This window comes from Hyperolius riggenbachi, chromosome 12 (genome assembly GCF_040937935.1).
Source record: "Hyperolius riggenbachi isolate aHypRig1 chromosome 12, aHypRig1.pri, whole genome shotgun sequence".
Taxonomy (NCBI): Eukaryota; Metazoa; Chordata; class Amphibia; order Anura; family Hyperoliidae; genus Hyperolius; species Hyperolius riggenbachi.
The window spans coordinates 20,026,214-20,051,347 of NC_090657.1; the positions used below are offsets into that span (position 1 = coordinate 20,026,214).

Here is a 25,134-nt window from a genome sequence, read left to right on the forward strand (position 1 = left end):
GGCATCTATACATATACTGAATGCACCTATTCCTATAATGGGTCAACTATGCTGGCTAACTATACTTGAGGTACCTATACTTAAGGTACCAAACCTGGCTAGTCTGTTCTGGGAGCACAAATAGCTGGCCAGTTTCGATATTGGCAAGCCAGATCCCAAAGTTTTTGGGTTCTGGTCGTAACATACTTTAACTTAAAAAGTGTACCCGAGCCAAAGCGGGGTACAAAACTCAGATTCCTTGAGAGGGAAGCCTCAGGAGGCTTTCCTCGCTACGCCGTTGTCCCCCTTCGCTGAGCTGACAAATGTAGTCTTGCATCTCCTGTTTCTCTTACTTGGGTTAGCCATGGCTGAGCTCCCTACAAGCTGAAGCAAGCTAGAAACTGATAACTGGAGTGGTGTTGGAATACCTGATACATTGCCCAGGTGGTTCCCATCTGCCACTTCTATAGACTTTATACTGACTGCTGGTAAAATCTGCCTTGCTGAATCCTGAGTTGAGCTTCTGCATAGCAGTGGCTGGATGGTGTACTGGTTAAGGGCTCTGCCTCTGACATGGGAGACCTGGGTTCGAATCTCGGCTCTGCCTGTTCAGTAAGCCAGTAATTCAGTAAGGAGTTCATTGGGCAAGACTCCCTAACACTGCTACTGCCTACTGAGTGCGCTCTAGTGGCTGCCTCGCAAGCGCTTTGAGTCCGACAGGAGAAAGGCGCTATACAAATACTGCCATTATTATTATTATTCCTTCTAGGCTAGCCTTCATTGGAGGTGCACAGACACACAATTACTCTCGCCAGAGGGATGGAAGGCTACCGACACTGACAGTGCAGCGCACAATGGGATGGGAAGAACAGGGTAGGCCTCCGCTCGGCAGAGAATCAAGCAGCGATGCGTGTACTTCATGCAGCCAATGAGACACTTAGCTAAAACTCCCGGCTCAGCGACCAGATGAAAGGAGGACAGCCTTACAGCTTCCATCATTAGAAAAATAATAAACTCTCAAGTTAACAGTCCATGTGAGTGGGTGGATAGCAGTAGAAGAAAGTTAGTACTGTCAGAGGACAGGTACACCATCTATTTATGAGGATCTTTGTTTGTGAACACTGCACCTATTGTCTGCTATAAGGACACAAAACAGCTCTGTATTGACAGGATGAGACAAGTAACCATTCAGATATCACCGCCACTGTATCTGCTGAAGAGCTGACCCTGAGGCAGCCACACAAACACCTCAGAAAAGCCTCAGGCTGGGGTCACATATGAGGGGTGGCATTGTCCTGTCTGAACACTCACGAAACTGATGAACTGTCAAAAGCTATGGCTTGTTCCACAAATGAATCTGATACAAAATGGACTAGACTGGGCCAGAAATGTACAGTTTTCTATGGGTGTGATCACACAAAAGGTGTACAGTCCCAACACTGTCAGGTACAACGGATAGAAAACTAACACTAAACTGACAGGAAATGTACAGATTTAAGCCTCAAAGCAAACATGTTAAAGGGGTTCTTTGGTGGTCAAAAAACCCCAATACCAACACTTACCGGTACTTGGGGCTTCTAACGGCCCCCTGCAGCTGCCTGTCCCGCGCCGTCGGCCCTGGTCTAATTAGGAAGGAATGTGGCCCGCGGTCCACAGCCTGTGGCCAGGGCCGTGAAAAGTTTGCCCATGCCTGGTTTGGCCTAATTCCCCCTTATCTACGTACATACAGGGTGCATTTCTCTAGGTTTCCCTTCTGTCCTGTGCAAGAGTTCAGGTCCACTTTAATGTCTTGTTAAAAAATGCCTATGAGTTTAATAATCCGAACATTTGTAGAGCGCTTTTCGCCTGTCTGACCCAAAGCACTTAAGAGCTGCAGCCACTGGGACACGCTCAAGAGGCCACCCTGCAGTGTTAAAGAGAAACTCCAACCTAGAATTGAACTTTATCCCAATCAGTAGCGGATACCCCCTTTTACATGAGAAATATATTGCTCTTCACAAACAGACCATCAGGGGGCGCTGTATGACTGATTTTGTGATGAAACCCCTCCCACAAGAAGCTCTGAGTACCGCGGTACTCTGGGCAAACTGCCACAATGTAACAATGTTCACAGACAGGAATTAGCGGTTTACAGCTTTCTCCAATGGCCAAAACAGCTAGCAGCAGCTACATAACCTGCCCACAGTAAAAATGTCACCATGTAATAAATGTCAGAATGTAAATTGGGGAGAGGAAAGATTTTACAATGGGCAAACACTGACGAAGGCCTCTTGCACACTGCAAGTGATTCCGATTCAGATTCCGCTTTTTAATCAGTTTTTACATCAGATTCAGATTTGCAGTGTGCAGGGAGGAAACTGCAAATCGAAATCTGAATCGGATGTAAAAACTGATTAAAAAGAGTAATCTGAATCGGAATCACTTGCAGTGTGCAAGAGGCCTAAATCTTGTGTACATAATTATGGTAAAAATGAAGCACTTTTTTTACTACATTATTTTCACTGGAGTTCATCTTTAAGGTGCGTACACACGCACTACTAAAGAGGACGGGTCCGTCAACGCCCCCCCCCGCTGGGCGGTCGTTCTCCCGACAGTAGTGCGTGTGTACAGTCTGTCTGCAGACTGATAAGGCTGTTTCTGAACAATCCGCTCAGCGGACAGACTGTACACACGCACTGTCGGGAGAACGACCGCCCAGCGGGATGGTTTGACGGACCAGTCTTTCTAGTAGTGCGTGTGTACGCACCTTTAGGAAGTCTTGGGCGACCTGGAATGCCTTACTGAAATAATTACTTACCCTAGCCAGGATTAATCAGTACTATCCAAACTGCCATTATTTTGCCAGTAGCTCACCATTAGCACCACAATCCAACTCAAGAAATTTGGTTTGTCCCAGAAGCTAATAACTACTCTTCCCCCATCTACACTACTCAGACAACCTCCTGCACCCCTACCCTTATCTATGCTACTCAGCGACATTCTCCTGCACCACTTCAAGTGAGAAATGAAAATGGTGCAGAGAGCCGTGTCACTGGGCAAGTGTGGATGGCAGATGTGAAGTCCGGCTCCAAGGACAGGGTCTTACTTCCTGTCCCGCAGCCACATCACATGATCAGTGCCCCTGCAAACAGCTACAGCAACAAAAGGTACCGAAGTTTAGGAATGCTTTTAATAAGTTCTGTAGAGCAGGTTTCAAGAAATTAAATACTTCAGGTAACGATTTAAACATTTGTGCTCACCCAGGTGTGACAGATACATTCCTTTAACCTTGATGTTTTGCGGACCAAGCAGCACATAGAATAATCAAATCAGAGTAATGGTGCCCATACATGGTACAATTTTTTCATCCAATCTTACCATTTCTATGTAGTATAAGGGTAAATTAAGTTAATATACTGAAAGGATAATTTAGACAGTTCCCCTATATTACATAGAAATGGTAAGATTGTATGAAAAAAATTGTACCATGTATGGCCACCATAAAAGTGGCCACACACTATACATTTTTTTGTTAAATATCTATTCAATTTAAGAATTTCAATCAATTTTTCTGATTGTAACATTTCAAAAATATAACCAATGTACCACACACCTATGTTCATTTTTTTCCCCAATTATAAGACTGATTGGAAACTGAGAAGATTGCTAGAGTGTGTATATTAATAAATTGGCAAACACACACCATACAATCTTAAAAAAAAAAAAAAAAAATTGGAGAAACAGCTGGCATTCTGGATCGATATAAAATCGGGGGAAGGGAAATCTGATCGGATTTTTCAGTCGAATGGGAAAAAAATGATTTTTTTGGGGAAGATTAGATCGTTTATCGAATTGCTGTAAAATCGGATCATTTTATTGTTGTATTGTGTGTGGCCATCTTAACGCTGAGATCTTCCATACAACTAGAGTGTCAGGGTAACAAACATCACATTCCAGTTTTTAAGCCCAGCAACACATTGAGACAGAAAGTGCAGGATATTGTGCTCTTCCTAAAAGAAGGGGGAGGGGGGGGGAGGAGGTTGGAGGCAACCGCAGATCAGGAGCCTGAACCCTTCCTAGAGCAGGAGGAGGATCAGCTCTGCGCAGCCTTCCTAGAGCAGGAGGAGGATCAGCAGCTCTGCGCAGCCTTCCTAGAGCAGGAGGAGGATCAGCAGCTCTGCGCAGCCTTCCTAGAGCAGGAGGAGGATCAGCAACTCTGCGCAGCCTTCCTAGAGCAGGAGGAGGATCAGCAACTCTGCGCAGCCTTCCTAGAGCAGGAGGAGGATCAGCAACTCTGCGCAGCCTTCCTAGAGCAGGAAGAGGATCAGCAACTCTGCGCAGCCTTCCTAGAGCAGGAGGAGGATCAGCAGCTCTGCGCAGCCTTCCTAGAGCAGGAGGAGGATCAGCAACTGTGCGCAGCCTTCCTAGAGCAGGAGGAGGATCAGCAGCTCTGCGCCGCCTTCCTAGAGCAGGAGGAGGATCAGCAGCTCTGCGCAGCCTTCCTAGAGCAGGAAGAGGATCAGCAACTGTGCGCAGCCTTCCTAGAGCAGGAGGAGGATCAGCAGCTCTGCGCAGCCTTCCTAGAGCAGGAAGAGGATCAGCAACTGTGCGCAGCCTTCCTAGAGCAGGAGGAGGATCAGCAGCTCTGCGCAGCCTTCCTAGAGCAGGAGGAGGATCAGCAACTGTGCGCAGCCTTCCTAGAGCAGGAGGAGGATCAGCAACTGTGCGCAGCCTTCCTAGAGCAGGAGGAGGATCAGCAACTGTGCGCAGCCTTCCTAGAGCAGGAGGAGGATCAGCAACTGTGCGCAGCCTTCCTAGAGCAGGAGGAGGATCAGCAACTGTGCGCAGCCTTCCTAGAGCAGGAGGAGGATCAGAAACTGTGCGCAGCCTTCCTAGAGCAGGAGGAGGATCAGCAACTGTGCGCAGCCTTCCTAGAGCAGGAGGAGGATCAGCAACTGTGCGCAGCCTTCCTAGAGCAGGAGGAGGATCAGCAACTGTGCGCAGCCTTCCTAGAGCAGGAGGAGGATCAGCAACTGTGCGCAGCCTTCCTAGAGCAGGAGGAGGATCAGCAACTCTGCGCAGCCTTCCTAGAGCAGGAGGAGGATCAGCAACTGTGCGCAGCCTTCCTAGAGCAGGAGGAGGATCAGAAACTGTGCGCAGCCTTCCTAGAGCAGGAGGAGGATCAGCAACTGTGCGCAGCCTTCCTAGAGCAGGAGGAGGATCAGCAACTGTGCGCAGCCTTCCTAGAGCAGGAGGAGGATCAGCAACTGTGCGCAGCCTTCCTAGAGCAGGAGGAGGATCAGCAACTGTGCGCAGCCTTCCTAGAGCAGGAGGAGGATCAGCAACTGTGCGCAGCCTTCCTAGAGCAGGAGGAGGATCAGCAACTGTGCGCAGCCTTCCTAGAGCAGGAGGAGGATCAGCAACTGTGCGCAGCCTTCCTAGAGCAGGAGGAGGATCAGCAACTGTGCGCAGCCTTCCTAGAGCAGGAGGAGGATCAGCAACTGTGCGCAGCCTTCCTAGAGCAGGAGGAGGATCAGCAACTGTGCGCAGCCTTCCTAGAGCAGGAGGAGGATCAGCAACTGTGCGCAGCCTTCCTAGAGCAGGAGGAGGATCAGCAACTGTGCGCAGCCTTCCTAGAGCAGGAGGAGGATCAGCAACTGTGCGCAGCCTTCCTAGAGCAGGAGGAGGATCAGCAACTGTGCGCAGCCTTCCTAGAGCAGGAGGAGGATCAGCAACTGTGCGCAGCCTTCCTAGAGCAGGAGGAGGATCAGCAACTGTGCGCAGCCTTCCTAGAGCAGGAGGAGGATCAGCAACTGTGCGCAGCCTTCCTAGAGCAGGAGGAGGATCAGCAACTGTGCGCAGCCTTCCTAGAGCAGGAGGAGGATCAGCAACTGTGCGCAGCCTTCCTAGAGCAGGAGGAGGATCAGCAACTGTGCGCAGCCTTCCTAGAGCAGGAGGAGGATCAGCAACTGTGCGCAGCCTTCCTAGAGCAGGAGGAGGATCAGCAACTGTGCGCAGCCTTCCTAGAGCAGGAGGAGGATCAGCAACTGTGCGCAGCCTTCCTAGAGCAGGAGGAGGATCAGCAACTGTGCGCAGCCTTCCTAGAGCAGGAGGAGGATCAGCAACTGTGCGCAGCCTTCCTAGAGCAGGAGGAGGATCAGCAACTGTGCGCAGCCTTCCTAGAGCAGGAGGAGGATCAGCAACTGTGCGCAGCCTTCCTAGAGCAGGAGGAGGATCAGCAACTGTGCGCAGCCTTCCTAGAGCAGGAGGAGGATCAGCAACTGTGCGCAGCCTTCCTAGAGCAGGAGGAGGATCAGCAACTGTGCGCAGCCTTCCTAGAGCAGGAGGAGGATCAGCAACTGTGCGCAGCCTTCCTAGAGCAGGAGGAGGATCAGCAACTGTGCGCAGCCTTCCTAGAGCAGGAGGAGGATCAGCAACTCTGCGCAGCCTTCCTAGAGCAGGAGGAGGATCAGCAACTCTGCGCAGCCTTCCTAGAGCAGGAGGAGGATCAGCAACTGTGCGCAGCCTTCCTAGAGCAGGAGGAGGATCAGCAACTCTGCGCAGCCTTCCTAGAGCAGGAGGAGGATCAGCAACTCTGCGCAGCCTTCCTAGAGCAGGAGGAGGATCAGCAACTGTGCGCAGCCTTCCTAGAGCAGGAGGAGGATCAGCAACTGTGCGCAGCCTTCCTAGAGCAGGAGTAGTAACTGCGTCAACTAAATTACAGCCACTGTTAGTTTAGGATTGCTTTAAGGCTTGTGCACACATCCAACAAAAGTGCATGACAAACCAGACCAATTAAGAGACTGCACAACTTTTACTTCCATGCACCAACCAACTCATTTGCATACTGCACACCAGAATGACCGCATTCAAAACAGGGCTGTAGAGTCGAGGAGTCAGAGCAATTTTGGGTACCTGGAGTCGGTTTCAATAAATTGAGGAGTCGGATGATTTTTTTTTTTTAACCAAATCCATAGCCTTTGTAAAAATTAGACTAGGGAGTATGAGTCGAAGAGTCAAAAAATTTTGGGTACCTAGAGTCGAAGGCTTCATAATCTGAGTCTGATGATTTTTGTATTGACTCCACAGCCCTGTTCTAAACAAGTACGAGTCGTTCAAACTGTGTCAGCTGAATGGAACAAGAAAAACGCCTGTTATCAGTCCCCCTGCTAGTCGTTTGACACGTGTACACATGCCGAACAGACCAGGTTTGGACAATAATTAGACGGAAAGTTGCAGGTGTCTTTGAGCCTTAAAGTATTTTATTGATAAGGTGTAAATCATATTTGGTGAGAAAACTCCAAAGAAAAAAGTTAACTGAATAGGGGCCAATAAGAATCTTTTGAGGAACAAGTGAACCTGATGGAGGTGATAATTTTGAATGAAGATGTGTACAGACGCGGCAATTCCCCCTCTATCACTCACTAGGATCAAACTTTATCCAGTGGGTTAGAATGCCAATCCCACTGCTGTACAGATGTGTTACTAAGCAACAGACAAGACATGCGTTCTGTTTCTATGCAGAAAAAGCGAACTGGAATAGAGAGGCATCTGCGGGCAGAGTAAGGTGAATGATGGACTCAGTCACCAATTGTCACTTCAAGATCCGGCATGCTGGGCAATTACACGACCTCAGCAGACCCCTGTATAGGCAATATTCTTGCCCAAGACTGTCCCGTCTCATCAGAATAGTCTAATGTATGCACATGGCTTAAATCTCATTCTGCCAAGATGGTGACATCCCCCCCCCCCCTCCCCACTACTTTCAAATGGTCTTAATGGTCTTAATTCAGGGATATACTTTTGGCAATTAATTGAAATGTAAAACCTTGCCATCAGTTATTTGGCCTTTATGTGTGTATACAGCACTGAAATCAGCCCAGGGCGGCATGAAACTTAAAATTTCCAAGTAAGGAAAAGTTGAGGATGCATCTCATGACTGCAGTGAATGGAATATGAAATTCATGTTGTGGCTGGAGGTACCTGTAGAAGGCTGCTCTGTGAACATTAAAGGGAACTTTAACTGATATGGATGTTTCCTCAATTACAAGATCTACAATGGGCACACGAGCATCGGACCATGGAAAAAGGTGGCCTGGTTCGATGAATAAAATTTGAGAGGGGGGGGGGGGGGGGAGGGCTTCAAAATTCCCCTCATATCAGTCTGGGATGTGCTGGAAAAAGTCTGATCTGTGAAAGGCAACAACTTATTTAAAGGATACCACAGGTGTAGGTAGTTATGAGCACATACCAGCTATTCCTCTTGCCCCACTCCGTCTGCCGCCGTTCTCATTGTATTCATCCCGGTGTGCGGCGACTTTCCTGAACTTTGACCCGGACATACTGCGCCCTGTGTGCGCGGTATGTCCTTCCCTCTTCATTTCTGGCTGGCGCATAGTGCGAGACTCAGAAGCACACTGACTCCTCTGTGCTGCGTGTGCGCTCCATTACACCGAGCGTCACATGATTAGCACGGTGTAATGGAGCGCACACGCAGCACAGAGGAGTCAGTGTGCTTCTGAGCCTTGCACTATGCGCCAGCCAGAAATGAAGAGGGAAGGACATACCGCGCACACAGGGCGCAGTATGTCCGGGTCAAAGTTCAGGAAAGTCGCCGCACACCGGGATGAATACAATGAGAACGGCGGCAGACGGAGGGGGGCAAGAGGAATAGCTGGTATGTGCTCATTGTACCTACACACAGTGCTGCAATAATTTCTACCACAAATAAATATCCTTTAACAATGGAACAAAGTTGTCTTGTGTCCTCTTGCCACAGGACACCTGAGGTCTTGCCTGCAGTTTTGACTGCACAAGTGGCCCTACTCCATATTAAGAAAGTAGTTTAAGTAGAAACAGGATGGCAAAGTTTACTACAAAACCAACTATCTGTAGTTATGTTATTACAACTCCAAATGCTTTAATATTTGAAGACCTCTGAAGTATCTAAAGTACCTGGTGAGGAAATCAGACGCTGCACATTACAGCAATGACAGTCTGGTGCCGGAAGTGGTCACATTAGATAGAGGGATTCATTCTGGTCCGTTGTAGTTTAACCTCCCTGGCGGTAAGCCCGAGCTGAGCTCGGGCTATGCCGCGCAGGAGGATTTCTCCGGCTCTATTGGGGCGATTCGCCCCATTCAAAGTGCTGTGCGCGCAGCCAGCACTTTGCTAGCCGCGTGCACAGCTTGATCGCGATCGCCCGCACGCAGCGGCGAAAGAGCCCCCCCGCCAGAGCCCTGCGCTGCCCGGACCAATGAGTTCCGGGCAGCGCTATTGGCTGGATCGGGTGCGCCTGACGTCAGCTGACGTCCATGACGTCATTCCGATCGTCGCTATGGCGACAGGAGAAGCCAAACCGGGGAACGCGTTATATACGCGCTCCCCTGTTTGCTATTAGTGCCGGCGACGATCGCACTAGAGGGACACATGCGCCCTCTAGTGGTGTTTCATGTAGCTACCACTCTGGTAGCTTTACATGAAACAAAAAAAAACAACAACAACCAAAAAAAAAAGGATTTTTGCCCATTTGAAAAAAAAAAATTAACCACCAGGGAGGTTAATTAGCAGAAAGTTGCAATCCAGCCTATAATGGCAGTAGCGCAAGATCCAGAAGCTTACTCCCAAGTCAAGAGCTTCTAATCATGTAACAAACATTTTATCAGGGCTGTGGAGTCGGGGCAATTTTGGCCACCCGGAGTCGTGGTTTCAGAAACTGAGGAGTCGGAGTCGCATGAGTTTTGTACAAAATCCACAGCCCTGTTCAGTATTAAACTAAGGAGTCGGAGTCGAGGAGTCGGAGTCTGAGCAATTTTGGGTACCCGGAGTCGGGGTTTCAGAAAATGAGGAGTCGGAGTTGGAAGATTTTTGTACCGACTCCACAGCCCTGCATTTTATGACAGAAGTTTTAGCAGCAGAAGCCTCATTAGACACACAAAGATTAACACTAAAGTTTAAATTATAAAACACAAAGCTATACAGAACTTGGGAGAGGTGGACAGTCGAGCAGTTTCTGCCAGGAATCTGCAGGCCCCAAATCTGCTGTTAAGAGCCAGAGAGCCAGATTATCTTGGTCAACTACACTGCTCCCCTCCATAGCAACAGAATGCATCCTTCTGTAGCCTAGCAACACCCATATTGCGCTCAGCCCCGAACTTTCCACAGAGTCCTGATCACTATGGCGATAGCCATTGAAGAGATTGGGTCTTTCAATCTTCGCCTGGAGAGGAGCTGTAAATGAAAAATCTTGATTTCCTCCACTGCCTTTAAAATAAACCACAATGCTCTTTTCCAACTACAAGGTGTTAAACTTTAAAAACTTAACAGGCCTTTACCAGACTTTGCAAATAAATATTTTTCTCTGTTATTTTTGCTGGAAAATTCTCTGTGAATTCTTAGTAAATATTTGGATTGGCTTGCTTCCAATCTGCATACTATTTCCATGCAAGACAGAATTATGAGCATCTCACTGACCATGTGGGCTCTTAAGAGGTAAATACAGAGTCAGATGCCGCCAGCAGTGGCGGATATGTTCTTTTTACAGCCCAAAGCAACTATCACCAGCCACCCCTTGACTGACAGTAAACCGCCTACTACATACACACTTATGGGTTCCAGTAATCAATGCCTTTTTACTGAACAATCAACTTTGTGATTGATTGGATTGCACAGTATTGATGGTGCCAATTGACTACAAACGATCAATTTATCAATCTGTTTATGGATAGATTCCATCTGTAATGATTGGGAAGGTTAACGTTTTTATTCCATTTATGGACCTAATCAATGCTTTCCGATAGTTTCCTCTCAATCACAATTAATGGAACGGTAAGTTAATCACGCAGTAAAATTGCATCATTAATGGTGACCTTGGTGTTGCCATTTTCAAATTACATAGCGCACACACTGCATACTTCCTTGATTCGAAGAGCAGACGGTGGTGATGAGTGACAGCTCAGGTCACAGACAATAAGCTGCCCCTTAAAGAGACACTGAAGCAAACTATTTTTTGCCAATTTTACCTTATGATTCGCTTCAGTGCTCTTATCACAAGTAATCCGCCGTGTCCCCACCGCTAGAGGGCTGCAGAGCCCCCAAACCTCTCTGCAAATATCTACGACCAACTTGGTTGTGGATTTTGCTGCGCTGAGGGGCAGAGCTTCCAGCTGTAGCTCTGCCCCTCCTGACGTCAATCGCCACGCGGATCACCGCCTCTCCCTGTGAAGGAAGAGTGAAAGGGGCGGGGAGAGGTGGCGATGCGCCGCGATTGATGTCACAAGGGGCAGAGCTGAAGCTGAAAGCTCTGCCCCTTCCAGGAAATGCCTGCCAGATTGCCCTCGGGGATTTGGGGGCTCTGCATCCCTCGTTTAGCGGCGGGGACACAGCGGATTACTTGTGATAAGTGCACTGAAGCGAATCATAAGGTAAAATTGGCAAAAATAAACGAAAACAAAAAGGGACAAAAGCGCACACAATAAGAAAAACAATATAATGAAGGCCTATATGGCCTAGGAGCCTGGATTTAAACACCAAGTGACCGGTGGAGCGCTTTCCTAGTGATAAATTCAATGTTTATGTGTCATGGTTTTAATTTGGTAGATCGTAATGACATTTACTGTACTATGTAATCGGAGCGGGAGTGGCTTAGGAGTTGGGCTACTTCGGCGCTCGTCGCTATAAATACACGCTGCTCATGGCTCCGTAGCCCCCCGATGAGTCCCCATAGCAATGAAACGTGTAGGGCGGAGATACAGAGCAGCGTGGCACCTGACGTCACTGGACGCGGTGTTTGGTTGGCGCACATCACACTTTGCTTGCCCTAGCGGCGGGATTTTTGTGTACTCTATATACCAAAGAGTTGGATGCAAATTTACCGCCGCATAAGGCCTACAGTCGCCCACTCTTCAGTCCCTAACCGCGTTAGTGCCTCTGTACATGGCTTACTTTTAATCTTTTTTTACAATAAATTTGGGATAACCCCTTTTACGCTATGTGAAGCGTCTGTTACGCTTTCTTTGGAGGCTATATCTAATTGAGGACACGGTGTGGAGGAGGTTTGCCAGAGAGGCTGAGGGGTGGCCAATACCCCGACGTGCAGACGGGCCCAGCTAGGCCGCATCATCTGGTGAGTCAACCCACATAGGGGGGTGGTATTTTAATGCCACCTCACCTGTATATGAACTGTGTGCTCTGCTATCTCAGATATCTGAAGCTTATTGACTCTATTGAGTGTGGAACTGGACTTTTGAGCGCGTCTCTTATTACACGGTCATCCATTAAAATTGGCAAAAATAGTTCGCTTCAATGTCTCTTTAGAGGACAACGGTAGTGAGAGGTATATGGAAGCTGCCATATTCATTTCCTGTTAAACAATACCTGTTGCCTGGTTGTACTGCTGATCTATTTGGCTGTAGTAGTGTCTGAATCACACACCTGAAACAAGCATGCAGCTAATCTTGTCAGATCTGACAATGTCAGAACCACCTGATCTGCTGCATGCTTGTTCAGGGTCTGTGGATAAAAGTATTAGAGGCAGAGGATCAGCAAGACTGCCAGGCAACTGGTATTGCTAAAAAGGAAATAAATATGGCAGCCTCCGTATAACTTACTTCAGTTGTCCTTTAACCCCTTGCTAAACCGCTGCAATTTTTACATGTTTGGCAGCTTGTCTGCATGAGTGTGCCAGGCCGCCCCTTGCTTCCTGGAGCCCCATGCAATGGACTCTGTGGCCTTGTCAGAAATCCAGCCATTGCAGTAAGGCGATGGTGAAGAAGTCTCTTGGTTTCTTTGTTACATGCTCTGACTTCAATGATTAGTGATTGGGCAAAGCTTAAGCATGGAATGGTCACTGCAGAAGCAGCCACAATTTAACATCTATAAAAGGATAACAACTGACTTCAGCCCACCCTGTGTGACATCTCAGGGGTGCCCTGACAGAATTTCAGCCAAAAAGTTTCCGGAGAAAGCAGGAAATGGAAGAAGTTTCTGAAGACATGGGAAGCAAAGGGAATCTCCACAACCCTGGCTTAACATGCTTTAGGCCTCTTTCACAGCGGGACGTTAAAGTCGCACGTTATAAAAAATGATAACGCAGACTAATGCACAGCAATACAAAGTCTGTGCGACAATCACAGTGCACAGGTTGTGTTGTGTGTAATGTGTAGCAATATTTAGAAAGTGCTGCATGCTGTGCGTTTAGCAATACATTTGCTGCGTTGTGTGTTGCACATGCTCAGTAATTTTTTTTTTAATGTAACGCATGCACCGTTATCGTTCCATGCGTATGCGATGAAATCGGTGCACCAAGAGACAACGCAGTGCAAAATAATGTCCAATTTTATAACCTACATGCGCTGCGTTAGGGGTACGTTGTGCAACTTTAACAGCGCATCAAACGCAACGTCCCACTGGGAAAGAGGCCTTAATTTCCCCAACAGCTTCAAAAACAAAAATAAGCACATCTGAATGGAAATTGTAAGAGTTGCTTGTCACCTTTACCTAATAACCGGGGTGAAGCCGCCACTGCAAACCTTAGGCTGGTTTCACAGTGGGACGTTAAAGTCCCACGTTACAGCAGCCAGTAACGCAGCCCAACTCACAGCACTGTAAAATCAATGTGCTGTTCACAGTGCACACGTTGCGTTACATAGTAACGCAGCACGTTTAAACAAAGTGCTGCATGCTGTACGCTATACTGGGCTAAGCAGCGTTAGACTGTTTGCACATGCTCAGTAATGTTGGAGGAGGAGGAGGTCTCCCCTCCTCTGCAGCCAGCCACATGGCTAATTAATATTCACTGCACTGCAGAGACTCATGGTAGGACTGTAGTGTTGTCCGGATCATGAATGAATCGTTCATTTGATCCGGATCTGTTTTGTGAGTCGAATCATCCGGATCACCACAATGAAAGATTCGGTTCACAGTGGATGTCTGGAAGAAACAGGAACATACAGAATATACAGTGCAGGGAAAGTCCTGTCCTGCTAGTCATTTCACCCAGTCTGCTTCCCTAGTAAAATGATTCAAATGATTCGGTTCAAAGATCTGGATCTTTTCAATGATCCGATTCAAATGATCCAAAACCTTAAAAAGATCCGGACTTCATATCACTAAGGCCTCTTGCACACTGCAAGCAATTCAGATTCAGATTCCGCTTTTTAATCTGTTTTTACTTCCGATTCAGATTTGCAGTTTGCTCCTTGCACACTGCAAATCTGAATCTAAATCGGAGGTAAAAACTGATTAAAAAGCGGAATCTGAATCGGAATCGCTTGCAGTGTGCAAGAAGCCTAACCTGGAGCGGCTGCTTTGAGAGCCGCATAACGCAGCTCAATTTGACGTACAACTTCAACACCACCATGCGTTGCGTTAGGGGCACGTTATGTGACCATAACGTCCCCTAAAACGCAACGTCTTGGTGTGCAAGTAGCCTTAATGTGAGGAAGCAGCCTTTGGGCAGAGGGAATGGAGAAAAGTTTGGACCAAGGTGTCCCTCTGAATGTAGGGTTATTTCGGCTTTCAAGAGTACTTGGTTTTAAAATAAAGGTGAAAGGGTTTGCAATTGTTTTGGCCTCAAGTCTTATATGCTAGATATACACTGAGATTTTCTGGCAGATTTACTGTCAGATCGACTATTTCCAACATTTCCGATGTGATTTTTGAACGATTTCTGGGCATTTTCCGATCGATTTCCTATTGAGTGAACAGAAAATGGTCAGAAATCAGATCGGACAGGTTGGAAATAATCGATCTGACAGCAAACCTGCCAGAAAATCTGATAGTGTGTACCCAGCATAAAGGTGGCCACACACCATACAATTTTTTTTAATATCTGTTCAATTCAAGAATAGCAATCAATTATTCTGACTGATAGTAACAATTCAAAAATCTGACCAATGTACCACACACCTATGTTCAATTTTCCCCAATCATGAATAAAATAATTGAAAGCTCAAAAAAAATGATTGGAACTGTACATCAAGTAACTGACAATCCATCACATACACCATACAATTCTTGATAAAGTTAGGCTGAAATTTCAAACATGTCCAATCCCTCCTGGTAACCACATGCCTTGATAAAGGGGGACCCTGCGCGGCCCCGAAACAATTGTTGGAGTAACCTGTGGAAACTGGCACAATAAAGTGCGTATTGTAACCTGCGGTGTGCTGGTAATATCTGCGAACTTTATCTATTTGTGGCACTGCCTATGCCACTTTACCAAGCACCCCAAGACTATTGATGGTGTGCCAACTTCACCCTGTGACATGGTCTCATTAAGGATCTGTCCTGTCGGATGCTTAAAGTGAACCTCCGGACTAAAAATCTACTCCGCAGCACTGAAAAGGCTTGGTGTTTCTTTAACAGTTTCACAGCATCAGAACTTTGTTTTTCTTACCAAAGCATCATTTTATGCTGTATTTTTATCTAAGCTCCACCCATCAACGAAAAAAAGCACAGGCTTTTTTCCCTGATGCTGTGCAGAGCATGATGCGATTCGCTATGTTATTTACGTCGCTTAGCAACTGGGAGGGGTGATCAGGACACAGGACAGTTGGAACTGTGTATCATACTACCTGTCAACTCATTACAACCAAAAAGATGGCTCCCATCATGAAATCAAACATTTGCCTGTTTTTAAAACAGGGTGGGTAAGAGATTATATTACCAATTTTTAAATAACATAAGTAATGTAACTTAATGAAAGTATATTTGTTTAGGCTGAAGTTCCTCTAACAACCCCCAATGCCTGAGCATGGCCGATCACAATGCTATTTTCAAACCCAGACCCACTGATTGAAGCCGCTCCGTTGACATCCCTCCGCTCCCCTCCACAGCAACAGAACACTTCGCTAGCCTCAAGACTAGGGATGTGTCAGGACAACGTCATTCACCGAATTGTCACCTGATCCACAATGGGCCACAAACTGTTGGATGTGTGGATTTAGGGATGCCTGAAGACAAAAAAAATAGCTGCAATCGATTTTTCCTCCAGCTACTTTGTCCTAGAGTGCTGGATGGAGCCCCCTGCCTCTCCTATGCGAGGGGGGGGAAAAAAAAAAAAAAAAAAAAGTTTCCTCACGAGGGCCTTGGCACAGCGAGCCAGCAGTCAGCTGTTCACTGTAATGTGTCCACAGCCTGGCCAGCTTCTTCTGCGCATGCTGGGAGTGGTCGGCGCAGCACGCTCCTGGCGATGGGAGCCCAACCATGAATGTGCACACCTGCGCAGAGGAAACCGACCCAGCCGCTTCGTGGACCATTATGGAGTGAACAGCTAACTACTGTCTGGCTGACCAGAGGGACACAGACTACAAAGGGCTGAAAGCATAAAGTATAACATAGCAGCCTCATGTATTTTTAAGCCATAACTGCAACCTCCGGTTTCCTTTCCATACAGAGAATCTACAGTATGTAGCCTACTGCTTCTCATAACAGTGCATGCAGCCTCCTGGCTCCTCCTACCCTCCCCACAGGACAATACATGCAGCCTCCTGGCTCCTCCTACCCTCACCATACGGACAGTGCTTACAGTCTCCGCCCCACAGGACAATACATGCAGCCTTCTGGCTCCTCCTACCCTCACCATAGGACAGTGCTTACAGTCTCCTCCCCACAGGACAATACATGCAGCCTCCTGGCTCCTCCTACCCTCACCATAGGCCAGTGCTTACAGCCTCCCGGGTCCTCCTCCCCACAGGACAATGCATACAGCCTTCTGCATCTTTCTCCCTCATAGGGTAGTACATCCTGTCACTTCCTCTTTCCACAGGACAATACCTGCAGCCTTCTGGCTCCTCCTACCCTCACCATAGGACAGTGCTTACAGTCTCCTCCCCACAGGACAATACATGCAGCCTTCCGGCTCCTCCTACCCTCACCATAGGACAGTGCTTACAGTCTCCTCCCCACAGGACAATACATGCAGCCTTCTGGCTCCTCCTACCCTCACCATAGGACAGTGCTTACAGTCTCCTCCCCACAGGACAATACATGCAGCCTTCTGGCTCCTCCCACCCTCCCCACAGGACAGTGCTTACAGTCTCCTCCCCACAGGACAATACATGCAGCCTTCTGGCTCCTCCTACCCTCCCCACAGGACAGTGCTTACAGTCTCCTCCCCACAGGACAATTCATGCAGCCTCCTACCCTCAGCATAGGACAGTGCTTACAGTCTCCTCCCCACAGGACAATACATGCAGCCTTCTGGCTCCTCCTACCCTCACCATAGGATAGGACAGTGCTTACAGTCTCCTCCCCACAGGACAATACATGCAGCATCCTAGCTCCTCCTACCCTCACCATAGGACAGTGCTTAGTCTCCCAGGTCCTCCTTCCCACAGGACAATACATGCAGCCTTCGGCATCTTTCTCCCTCATAGGGCAGTACATTCTGTCACTTCCTCTTTCCCTATCCACTGGACTGTACATGCAGCCTCCTGCTTCTCCTACCCCTCCTCATGGGACAGTACATCCACTCAATAGAAAGCACATGCTGCCCCTGCCTCTCCACTATTACTCATAATAGTACCTGCAGTTCAGCTGATCCTAAAAGGCATGACTAAGGCTGGGTTCACACATATAAATCTGTGCATTTCCAGCCCACTTTGTCAGTACTGTATGACTTTTACCTGACTGGAAGTGTACACATTTTATATGTGAACACACCCATAAAAACACTTACAAAACTGACAGGACTGGAACGGAAGTGCACAGATTTACGTGTGAACACATCCATAGAAACACATAGAAAACTGATGGCAACTGTCAGGATTGGACACTTTTATGTGTGAGCCAAGATTCTGCTGAAAGATTCTGGCTGAAATTAGCTGAATAATAAGTAACATCTGTACCTAGCTTTATATTGTGCAGCAAGTGGTAGACGTTACTTGAGCTGGTACTCACTGCTCTAATGCACAGATCTGTTGTCATCACTTCAGCTGTTCTCACAAAACAGCACAAAGAAATAGGGCAAAGGTACATATCTATTACAAAGTAATAAAAAAAAAAAAAGTGTGAATAGAAATGAAATAAAACCTCACTTACCAGCTGAAATTCTCTGCGTCGGTCGTATGCATGCTGAATGCCGCTATCTAACCATAATGCCTTTATAGATGACAAATGCATGAGGAAGACATGAGTGTCTACCATGCCCTGAGCCACCATGGCCGAGCGCGTATCGAATGACATCATCACTTCACCATGCTTCTGATTGGCCGGGTCTCCCCAGGGAATGTGCAGCTTCTCCCGAGCATCCACTAGCACCCTGATACCTGTAAGGACAACAAACACGTCAGTGGAAGGGATTATAAATGGTACAGCGCATCTCAGTATAGCAAAACGATGGACAGATGGTACAGCGCGTGTCAAAGTGTACCTTAGAAGTAGTAAGAAAGAAAAAACACCAACCCACACTACCTGATCCAGGGGGGCCCTAGCTGGATCAGGTAGCCTCAATTACCTGTGGCCAGAAATCCTGTACTTTCAGTAGCTCACCTCCGGGAGCACTCAGGCGCACAAGTGCTCCCCAAGACTTCCGAGGGTCGCTGAAAGTATATTCGACAGATTAGTGGAGTACTGTACATGCAACAGGGGCTGACAGCACTGGGACGAGGGGACAAGAGGTATCTGACCTTTTTCCTCGCTTCAGTTTTACTTTTAGTAACACTTTAGCATTAAAGCAGGCCTGTTAAAGTGTAAAACAGGCCTAAGATCAAAAATCAATTATTTTTATCTGGTAAAAATAGGGATGCTAATCAGGCAATCTAAAAGTTTACATCTATTAATTTTCATGTTTATAAATGATCATTCCCCAGTTTACCTGACTCTTATTTGGTACGTTGCCGCACGAAGTTGCAGGGCATGCTGGGTTGTCTTTTTTTGCTTCCTTATTTCCCCTCAGACTTAACGGATGTACAGAAGCAAAAAAAGGACAACCCAGCATGCCCTGCAACTTCCTTTTTGTGGCAATGTACCAAATAAGTCAAGTAAACTGGGGAATCATTTATAAACAAGAAAAGTAATAGAGATTTTAACTTCTGGATTGCTTGATTAGCATCCTTATTACTTGTTTACCAGATAAAAATAAAGAATGGATTTTTGATTTTATGCCCGAAAGTTACAATTTAAAAGCACAAACAACCACTTAAGAGTCTTCACCTTTGTATTTGCCATCACATTCAAATTGTAAACTGTAGGCATTTGGGACTGATGAGTATACACTTCCTAATACACAAAACACAATGGTATGACACTGACCCCTCGTGATAAATTATCTTTATGAGGATTGCCTTGAGAAGTGTTGACCAGAGGATGAGCAGTATAAGGAATGAGTAAATTTGAGTTTAAGGTCTTGCTTCTTTCCATTAAACGTGTATTGTGAAACACAGGGGAATATGACACCGAGATGTGCAGATAAGATCTCGGGTTTTCTGACAGGACATTTCCTTGTCCTCAGTTTTTCCACCTCCGTTGTGTAGTTGATGCAGTTCTGTGAAAATGACAGTGTGACTAAAAGAAATAGGGGGACTCAGATGTCTTGTGGTAATGTCGAAATTAAAGCGGATCCGAGATGAAAAACTAAATATAACAAGTGACTTGTCTATATATCTTATCTAAAGTTTAGATAATTTACACAGCAAAACTATCTTCAAACAGCTTCAACAGTATATTAATAATTTTTCCTGTGATACAATGGGAGCAGACATGTTTTCTGCTTGTCACTATTACACAATTACACACACAGGCAAGCTTATCTGTATCTAGGCATGCTAATCTGCATATTCTGTGAAAACTCCACTCTTATCTCCTCCATTACACAGGCAACTGATCTGTATCTGCACTGCAGCTCTCAGATTGTGAAAACTCTGCCTCTGAAATCTATAGCTAGTAACACCTTTTTCACCTGCCCAGACTGAAATCCCACAATCCCTTGCAAGCGCCAAGGCACTCTGGAGAAGCTGTGGGTGTGGCTTGTTCAGTTTATAGGAAATTAGTGTATTAAAACAAAACAAGTATTTGGCTTGAGGAATGCTCTATAAACTATATGTAAGGAACACAATTATGCAATGAGTAAAAGTTCATCTCGGATCCACTTTAAACATGTTCAAGCTTTTGCAATAAATTACTCCCCCCCCCCCCCCCCCCCCGACTTTTACATGCAGCCTCACACTTCCAGTTCCAGGTGACACCACAGGAAGTGAGGTCGTCACCACAAAGAGTACAGACACAACCCAGACAGACTTCCTAACCTGACCCCACTCAGGCCTGAAACACGCTGCTGAGCAAAATACAACGTGTTGAGAAACGCATTTCCATTGACGAATGAAAATCATGTCAAGAACACGGTTGTACTTGCTGTGATTTTTCTAAATTTTGCAGCGATTTTCATTCAAGTCAGCAGGTGTGTCCAGGGCTGTTGAGTTGGAGTCGGAGTTGAGGAGTCGGGGCAATTTTGGGCACCCGGAGTTGGAGTCGTTGATTTCATAAACTGAGGAGTCAGAGTCGGATGATTTTTGTACAAAATCCACAGCTCTGTTAAGTATTAGACTAAGGAGTCGGAGTCGAGGAGTCTGAGTCGTGGTTTCGTAAACGAAGGTGTCGGAGTATTTTTGTACCGACTCCACAGCCCTGGGTGTGTCATCCCTCATTCTAATGCTAGGTACACGGTGCAAGTACCCGCCAGATTGATGGGTTGCACTGGCATTTCCAATTTGTATGATCCACTCATAATTGAACACGGGATCGATTTAGTAAGGATCTGAAAATCAATCAAGAGCTATTTGGACACAATATAACTTTCAGTCAGATTACCCATTAATCTGACAGGAAATTGCATGGAGTATACCTAGTATAAAAGTTTGTGCTACACTGGCTTTCCACTTCCAGCGTGACCAAGTATTTTGGGCATACCACTGAAGTGATGGAGGAAATAAACACTGACAAGCACTTTAAAAGCATTACTCAGTGCTAACTGGCACTTATCAGGCAACTACCGGTAGCTACAGGGCCTTGTTAATTTAAAGAGACTCCGTAACAAAAATTGCATCCTGTTTTTTATCATCCTACAAGTTCCAAAAGCTATTCTAATATGCTCTGGCTTACTGCAGCACTTTGTACTATCACAGTCTCTGTAATAAATCAATGTATCTTTCCCCTGTCAGACTTGTCGGCCTGTGTCTGGAAGGCTGCCAAGTTCTTCAGTGTTGCGGTTCTGCTATGAACTCCCCCTTCCAGGCCCCTCTATGCACACTGCTTGTGTGTTATTTAGGATTAGAGCAGCTTCTCATCTTTTACAAGCTGGATAAATCGTCCTCTGAGCTGGCTGGGCTTTCACATACTGAAGAATTACAGACAAGGGCAAAGCTGTTTGCAGGAAGAAAAGAGCAGCCTGAAACTTCAGTGCATGAGAGATGCAGGGGGAAAGAAACACACAAATGATCTCTTGAGATTCAAAAGGAAGGGTGTATACAGCCTGCTTGTGTATGGATGTATTTTCTATGTGTGGACATACTGTACATCAACCTACTTCCTGTTTTGGGGGCCATTTTGTTTGTTTTCACCTCCCTTGCTACGCTTATCTACTCCCCACAAAACTTCATCTGAAGCTCAGGGGAGTAGATAGCCGTACTTGTGGTAAACAGTGTGCTGTATGCCCAATAAGCTATCTGATTATGTATATAGGGTATCATTTTTAACCGTGACAAGTGAGAGAATAGATTTTGTGTTTGACAACTGAGGGATAAGTCATGTGATTTTTTTTTTACCGGAAAACTGAATGAAAAGCAATAAAACTGTTATTTTCATGTACTCTATACCCCTGAATAAATACTTGTAAAAAAACACAAAAGTGACAGCATTAAAAAGAGAATACATAGTTACCCTAGGGGACTTAGCTTTTAAAAAATATGTATGCCATGAGAGTGTATTACTGTTAATGGTGAAGATAAGGGCTTTTAATTACTAATAGAGTACAATGAGAAAACAAAAAACACAAACCAGAAACTAATATATTATCGCCATACATTGTACTAGGAACATTATTTAAATGTTGAGATAACCAGGACAAATTAGCAAATACAATGTGTGGGTTTTACCTATGGTAACATTGTTTATTTGAAAACTATAGTGGATGGAAATGGAGAAATAATGTATTTCTTTTTTTCTCATTTTTCCCTTTAAAATGCAGAGATAATAACATAATTACTAAAAGCAAATATCACCTTCACAAAGCATAATTTGTGGCAAAAAAAAACAAGATATAGATCATTTACATCTGAGGAGTAGCAATAAAGTTATTGGTGAATGAATGGGAGGAGAGCTGAAATGTGAAAATTGCTCTGGTTTTTAAGCAAAAAACCCTGTGGTGCTGAAGTGGTTAACCACTTTTAATGCGGCGTGGAGCGGCGAAATTGTGACAGAGGGTAATAGGAGATGTCCCCTAACGCACTGGTATGTTTACTTTTGTGTGATTTTAACAATACACATTCTCTTTAAAATGACACTTAGGGCTGGTGCAGACCAAGAGCGCTTCTGAGCACTTTTAATACCGCTAGCGTTTTGAAAAGTGCTTGGCTAATGTATCTGGGATGGATCACACCAGAGAAATGTGATTTTCGCCCAAACGCAGGTCCTGCAGAATTTCTGCGGCGATTCAGCCACAAAGTAAAGTATAGGAAAGTGGAAAATCACTCTGAAAAGTGCTAGAAGAGAGATTTTTCAAGCGTTTGTTACAGAAGCTGTTCAGTGCCCAGCTGTACTGTAACAAAAAATAAAAATGCTACACCAAAACGAAAAACACACACACACACACGTCTAGAAATGCTCTGAGAAATCTAAAAGTTTGCAATTACTCTAGCGCTTTTACGTGTGCACCGGCTAATACAGGCATTTTCCACTGACACTTACGGAGCGCAAATTACTAAACAAGCACTACTTAAAGGGAGCCTGAAGTAAGAGTGATATGGAAGCTGCCATGGTCCTATATCCATTATGCTCTATCTGGTGTATATGCCTTCTCTACGCATTATTTACCCATGTTTATTGTGTACCATCATCGATCCTGTAAGTGCCAAAAATAATTCCGGTACAACCACCCGTTGTACTTGGTGAAATACATTTTGATTCTGATATTCGCTTTTAAACAATACCAGTTACCTGGCAGTCCTGCTGATCCTTCTGGCACCAGTAGTGTGAATCCCACACCTGAAACAAACATGCAGCTAATCTTATCAGAAACTGATCTGCATACTTGTTCAGAGTCTGGCTAAAAGCATTTTAGGCAAAGGATCAGCGGGATGAGAATAAGTCCACATAGTGAATTAAGCTGCAGCCTATGTTACCCATAGAACGGCAAGGGCCAGCATGCCCTGTGAGTGCTGAATGCTTAGAGGCCAGGCAGTGAAGCCCATGTACATGCTAGCTAGAGGGAAAGCTGTGCATAGTTTCTCCAACCAGAACTATTTTTAAGATCTTATTTAAGACAGGAAACATTCTCAGCTTGTAATCGGTATTTGATTGCGTCTCTCTTGGAAACACTCAGACCTGATTAAATGAGCAGTCTAACCCTTCACCCAGCTCGACAAATTAAACAGCATTTGGACATAAAGAGAAGAACCATCTCCCCAAAAATAAAACTATGTTAAGTACCCAGGTCTGTCTCAAACAATACAGTTCAACTAGCCAATGAGAAAAGAAGTTCAGATCTGAGCACCATGCGCAGAAAGGATACAGCACATATGAACTGAAAGATGGACAATGTAGAGAGTGGTACACAACGGATGTAGGGGAGAAGAATGAGTCCACAGGAGGCCATTCAAGCCTTAGCAAGAGAAATCAGGCACATGGACACAGGACCTCAACAGGGCGACAGGACAGAGACATGGAGGCGACAGGACAGAGGCTGCTCCATGATGGAACTGAATGAGGACTGTCAGAGGCGGCGTGACCTCAGTACTACAAGTTATGGTAATTACCAGGGCTGTGGAGTCGGTACAAAAATCCACCGACTCAGACTCAGTTTAGGATTCCACCGACTTGCATATTACAATCTTGTTGATTGAAAGTATGTAACGTGAATTTTGTCTCTTAAAGAGAATCTGTATTGTTAAAATCGCACAAAAGTAAACATACCAGTGCATTCGGGGACATCTCCTATTACCCTCTGTCACAATTTCGCTGCTCCCCGCCGCATTAAAAGTGGTTAAAAACAGTTTTGAAAAGTTTGTTTATAAACAAACAAAATGGCCACCAAAACAGAAAGTAGGTTGATGTACAGTATGTCCACACATAGAAAATACATCCATACACAAGCAGGCTGTATACACCCTTCCTTTTGAATCTCAAGAGATCATTTGTGTGTTTCTTTCCCCCTGCATCTCTCATGCACTGAAGTTTCAGGCTGCTCTTTTCTTCCTGCAAACAGCTTTGCCCTTGTCTGAATTTCCTCAGTATGTGAAAGCCCAGCCAGCTCAGAGGACGATTTATCCAGCTTGTAAAAAATAAGAGAGCAGAGAGAAGCTGCACTAATCTAAATATCACACAGGCAGTGTGCAGAGAGGGGCCTGAAAGGGGGAGTTCATAGCAGAACCACAACTCTGAAGAACTTGGCAGCCTTCCAGACACAGGCTGACAAGTCTGACAGGGGAAAGATACATTGATTTATTACAGAGACAATGATAGTATAAAGTGCTGCAGTAAGCCAGAACACCTTAGAATAGCTTTTGGAACTTGTAGGATGATAAAAAAAAACAGGATGCAATTTTTGTTACGGAGTCTCTTTAACTGCCAACGCTTAGGAATTTTAAAAGACAACTGAAGTGAGAAGGATATGGAGACTACTATATTTATTCCCTTTAGTCATAGACTAATGCTGCATACACACTTGAGATAAAAGTCTTTGGAAAATGCAAGATCACAGACCAATTTTACCCCATTCCATGTAGTATGAGAGCCATACCTTCACAGTCTAATTTATGGAGCTGCACTCCACCATCAGTTAAAATCTTTGCAAGATGCTGCACACAAAGATGCCCGTACACATTCAAAAGATTATCTGCAAAAGATCTCTTCCTGCAATAGATCCATTCCTGCAAAATGCATTCATAGTCTATGAGATCTGCAGATCATCATACACACCTTGTTTAACAAACTTCATCTGCATAGCTGGCAATCATCTGCAGA

At 45.7% G+C, this 25,134-nt stretch overlaps 1 protein-coding gene across 2 annotated transcripts in view; it reads right to left on the minus strand.

The window, feature by feature from the left end:
• Nucleotides 1-25,134, minus strand: part of GNA13 (G protein subunit alpha 13) — a 106,940-nt gene that overhangs the window by 49,110 nt on the left and 32,696 nt on the right. For both annotated transcript variants that reach the window (XM_068264029.1, XM_068264030.1), the window contains exon 2: nucleotides 18,001-18,227. In XM_068264029.1, coding sequence (XP_068120130.1) covers nucleotides 18,001-18,227 — 227 coding nt within the window. The remainder of the gene's footprint in view (nucleotides 1-18,000; nucleotides 18,228-25,134) is intronic.